The sequence below is a fragment of the Nothoprocta perdicaria genome, unplaced genomic scaffold (genome assembly GCF_003342845.1).
Source record: "Nothoprocta perdicaria isolate Ctin4 unplaced genomic scaffold, notPer1 scaffold_59, whole genome shotgun sequence".
Lineage (NCBI taxonomy): Eukaryota > Metazoa > Chordata > Aves > Tinamiformes > Tinamidae > Nothoprocta > Nothoprocta perdicaria.
This window is the reverse complement of record NW_020455854.1, coordinates 1477319-1481683: the sequence shown is the minus strand read 5'-3', so window position 1 is coordinate 1481683 and position 4365 is coordinate 1477319. Positions and strand designations below refer to the sequence as shown.

Below are 4365 nucleotides of genomic sequence, written 5' to 3'. Positions count from 1 at the left end.
GGGGGGGGGCTGCAAGGGGGCTGGGGGTGCCACATTGTGGGGTGCAGATTGCCCAGAGTGGGTGGATGTTCCCCTCGCTCCTGGATGCTCCTGTCTCTCCTGCCCCTTCCCAGCCCACAGGGCCTCCCTGAACACCCCCGCATTGGTGGGGTGGTGGGAATGGGCATCCTTGCCCCTTCCCATTGAYRTCCTGGCTGAGCTGCGCTTTGCTTGGGGACCCAGCAGGACCCTCCCGGCCTCACGCGCCGCGCAGGGGCCACCGGTGTGCAAAATATTTATTTGTTCTCCAAAAAAAKGCCGGGGAGCCGCGGGCGGCCCCCGCGCGGCTGCCAGCGAAGCGGGGACGGGGGGGACACGGCCAGGGACAGGGCAGGGGACAGGGGGGCACGGCCGGACCGGGCGCAGCGGAAGCACCTGCCGCCTTCCTCTCCTCCCCGTTTTCTTCACTGCTTCCTCTATATAATTTCTTTGTGGTTTTTGGTATAGAAAAATAAATCGCTCGCGGTGTGGCCGCTAGCCGTGCGGGCCGCGCGCGGCACCCCCCGGCCGGCGGGGCGGGCRCTAGGGCGGCGGCGGGATCTGCGCGCCCAGCAGGTCGTAGGCGAAGACGTTCCAGAAGACGGCGAAGAGCAGGAAGGTGCCGTAGGAGAGCAGCACCACCCACCAGCCGCACTGGTCGCGCAGGCTCTCCTCGTAGCTGCGCAGGATGGTGAGGCCCATGCTGATGCCCACGATGGCACCCGCCAGGTGCGCCATGAAGCTGGGCTGGGGCCCCGAGGCCGGCAGCGGCGGCGAGAAGCGCAGCCACACGGCGCGGCCCACCTCGGAGCTCACTGCGGGGCACGGCGCCTCAGCGCGGGCCCCGCGCGCCGCGGGGGGCACCCCCTGCGCCCCGCTACTCACTGCACACGAGGGCCAGCACCATGCGGAGCAGCTTGTAGGGGCAGCGCATCCCGGCCCAGTTCTGCGGGGCGCGGAGAGGCGGGCAGCGCGCAGCACCCGCCGCGGCGCCCGCCCGCCCGGCCACGGCCTTACCATGACCACGTTGGCGAGGTGGGCAGAGCAGAGCGCGTAGACGCCGCCGGAGCCGCCCACCAGCGGCGCCCGCATGTCCGTGATGGAGACGGTGAGGGAGCCTGCGGGCGGCGGGGTGAGCGCGGGCGCCGCGGCCCCGCGGAGCCCCGGAGGCACCGCGCGCGCCCACCTGCCAGCACGCCCGCCAGGTAGAGGAAGCTGATGCGCAGGATGCCGTGCACCATCTCCAGGGGCACGCCGATCATGAGCTGCAGCAGCGCGTTGAAGCCCAGCTGCTCCAGCCTGCCACGCGCCAAGGGACGTGTCAGCCCGCGGGCACCTCTGGTGGCTCCCTCCGGCCTTGGGCTCCCGCACTGGGCATGGGATCCCTGCCAGAGGGATTCACAGCACTGGGCCCCGTGGGGTGCTGGCCCCAGCGCCGCAGGGCCGGCCTTACCCCACGTGCATGAACATGTAGGTGAGGAAGCGCCAGGCGCGCGCCCGGTGCCCAGGGTGGTAGACCAGGGGGCTCTTCATGTACTCGGGGTGGTAGGTCTGCAGCACCCACTTGTTCAGGCGGGCCCCGTAGCACAGGAACACGATGATCTGCGGCAGCCGCAGCACAGCCATCAGCCCTGACCCCATCCCATGCCATGGGCACCCGGGGGGCACCGGGACGCACCTGGGTGAGCGTCACCGCGGCCATGAAGACGGGCGGGGGGCAGCTGCGGTGCTGGTAGAAGTACCAGCGCCGGTCCATCTCGCAGGGCAGGATCTCGTAGGCCACGTAGCGGACGAAGCGCTTGTAGAAGCCCAGGCCGGTCTCGTCGAGCAGCACGTCGCGGGGCAGCGCGCGCTGCCCGTTGGCGATGGCGCGCTTGAAGCTGCTCGAGCGCTTGCTGCTCATCTGCGAGAGAGGCCGTGGGCCGCCCCGCGCAGGGGCAGCATCGCGGGCGCCCCCTCCCATGGACAGGGACCAGCCGGCCCCTTCCTCCCTCCTGGAATGGGGGGGCCGTGCAGGGTGCCCCACAGCACCGGCCAGGTCCAGGCTGTGCCACAAGTCACTGTCCTCCCTGGCAGCCACCTCAGCACAGGACCCTCACGGTGCCAATGCAGCCCTGGGACAACCCCGGTCCCCTCCGCTCCCGGCCCAGCCCGATCGCCCTGGCACTGACCAGATCTACCAGCTCCTGATAGCAGACCTGGCCCTCGTCGTTGCCCTGCGCCAGGGCCACCAGCATGTCCAGCTTGGCGGGGTCCAGCGGCAGCTCATGGCTGTGCACGAGGCTGGCGAAGGTCTCCACGCCGATGAAGCCCGTGTTGTCGGGGTCCAGCTGCGGAGCAGGGTGCGGGCTCATCTCCGTGCTGGCCACAGCGTTGGCCTCCATGGGGTGTGTGKGGGGTGTCCCTGTCCCTCTCCCAGGCCCGGGTACACAGTGCTGGGCAGAYGGGGCTGGGTGCGGGGGACGGACACGCGCAGGCGGCTCTGGGTGCTCCTCGCAGCCGCTGTGCTGCCCCTTGGCGCTGCCCCTCCGCGACGCAGCCGGCGCCTCTCCCACTCATCTCTCTTAATTGGAGCTGCCCGGCAGCCGGGAAGCCACGGAGCTGAACGCACGGGCGGCGCTGGCACCAGCTCCTGCTCCCGCCCTGCCACGCGGCCCGGCCGATGGGACACTCAGGTTTGTCACAGTGTGTCCGGYCATCCTGCACCCTGCAGGACCCTGTGCCACCCTCACCACCACATGGTGCCACTGGGATGGTGCGACAAGAGTGGATCCAGGCAAGGGAAATGTGCTCATGCATCCAGCCGAGGGCCAGCAAGGTCACSGGCACCTGCAGCACCACCGGGATCAGAGGCAGTTGCCAATCCTGCCACTGCTTCCCTCTCCAGGGCTGAGGTGCAGGGAGGAAACTTGCTGGCAACGTCTTTGGAGAAGGGGCAGGATGAGGGCACCGTGGGACACGGGCACTCACGGGTGCTCTGGATCTCAATCCCGCTCAGGCTCCCACTCCCTGCCCCTGGTCCCGGCTGGGAAACCTCAGAGCTGGCTCATGGGGACATCCTGGCCTGAGGCCTGGTGGCAGCYGCCGGCTCTGGCCCCACGTGGGGAGGCGTGAGGTGGGACTGGGACAGCCCAGGCTGGAGCTGGCGCTGGCCGTGCCGGGCAGCGGGGGACACGTGGGCCGGGTACCTGCCCCAGTGCCAGCACAGCCCGTGCCAGCCGGGCCCCACGGCCAGCCCGGCAGGACCAGTAGCCCCCTCCTTCCCGGGGTGCATCTCCCCCCGTGCCCCTCGCCCATGCCCGCCCCACGGCGCTCCCCTCRCCCCCGGCCCAGCTCCTGCCCGGGGAGCCTGCTGCTCTTTGCAGAAGGGCTCTGAGCGCTCGGCTCAGCCCGCAGCTCATTGCCAGGGAGACGCTGGATACAAATAACGCAGCTCCCCAGCCCGGGGGATTTGCCCAAGGTCACGGAGCCAGTCGGGTGGGAACGAGGGGTGTGTGGGGAGGGGGGACAGGGACTTTGAGCCTAAAATTCCCAGCTACCATTAAGAAAGAAGCAACGCTGCTTCCCAGCTCCAGTGCAGTGTTCCTGCCCATGCTGGTGGTTGGGAGCAGGCACGCGGGAGCCCAGGAGCCGCTCCGAGTGGAAGCCGGAGTACGCGGGCGCAGCAAGCGTTAATGCCCGGGGCCCAATCCTGCGAGCGGAGCCGGGCGCTGGGCGCTGTGCAGCCCTAGTGCTTCACAGGCTGATCCCGCAATCAGGTCACGGGGCTCGATGCAGCCCCCTGCAAGCGCGCGCAGAGCCTGAGCCTGCAGCGGGGCCGGGGAGGGGGGGGGCCACGCAGCAGCCCCAGGGCGCTGGGACCCCATCCCGCAGCCAGCCCCAGACTCAGCACGGCCGCACGCGCCGGCCCCAGTGTCACCCCCTCCTCGCAGGTGCCCCAGCACCCCCAGGATGCGGCCCGGCGCTTTCCCAGCAAGSGAGCGCTGCTGTGGGGAGGAGGTCACAAGTGTGCTGAGCTGCGCGGAGCCTCAGCCCTGCCGACGCGGGGAGGATTCCCGAGGCCCCGGGAGGGCAGCAGCGAGGCCGGTCCTCCGCGGACAGCGGTGGCTCCCGGGACCGGCGGCGCGTTGGACCCAGCGGCGATGCCCAGAACGGAGCTCATAGCGGGTCAGCGCCCCCGGCCGCGGGCCCCCCCTTCCCAACCCTCCCCATGGAGAGATGCCCGATGGTGGCCCCCGCCGKCAGCGCGGCCGCGCTCACCTGCTCCTGGATGAGCTGGAGCAGGGAGCTCCTGTCCATGCACCCGGCGGGCGGCGGGCTCGGCCGCTCCGCCGCGCCCGGGGCCGG

At 70.7% G+C, this 4365-nt stretch overlaps 1 protein-coding gene across 1 annotated transcript; it reads right to left on the bottom strand.

Annotated features, from left to right (window-relative positions):
• Positions 1-550: 550 nt before the first annotated feature.
• On the bottom strand, positions 551-4359 carry RHBDL1 (rhomboid like 1). Its single transcript, XM_026048990.1, has 8 exons — positions 4279-4359; positions 2190-2348; positions 1697-1921; positions 1472-1620; positions 1205-1317; positions 1036-1136; positions 904-964; positions 551-833 (listed from the first exon to the last, which is right to left on the bottom strand). Exons 1-8 carry the CDS (start codon positions 4315-4317, stop codon positions 562-564), a joined length of 1119 nt encoding a protein of 372 aa, XP_025904775.1. The 5' UTR covers positions 4318-4359; the 3' UTR covers positions 551-561.
• Between the last annotated feature and the right edge of the window lie 6 nt (positions 4360-4365).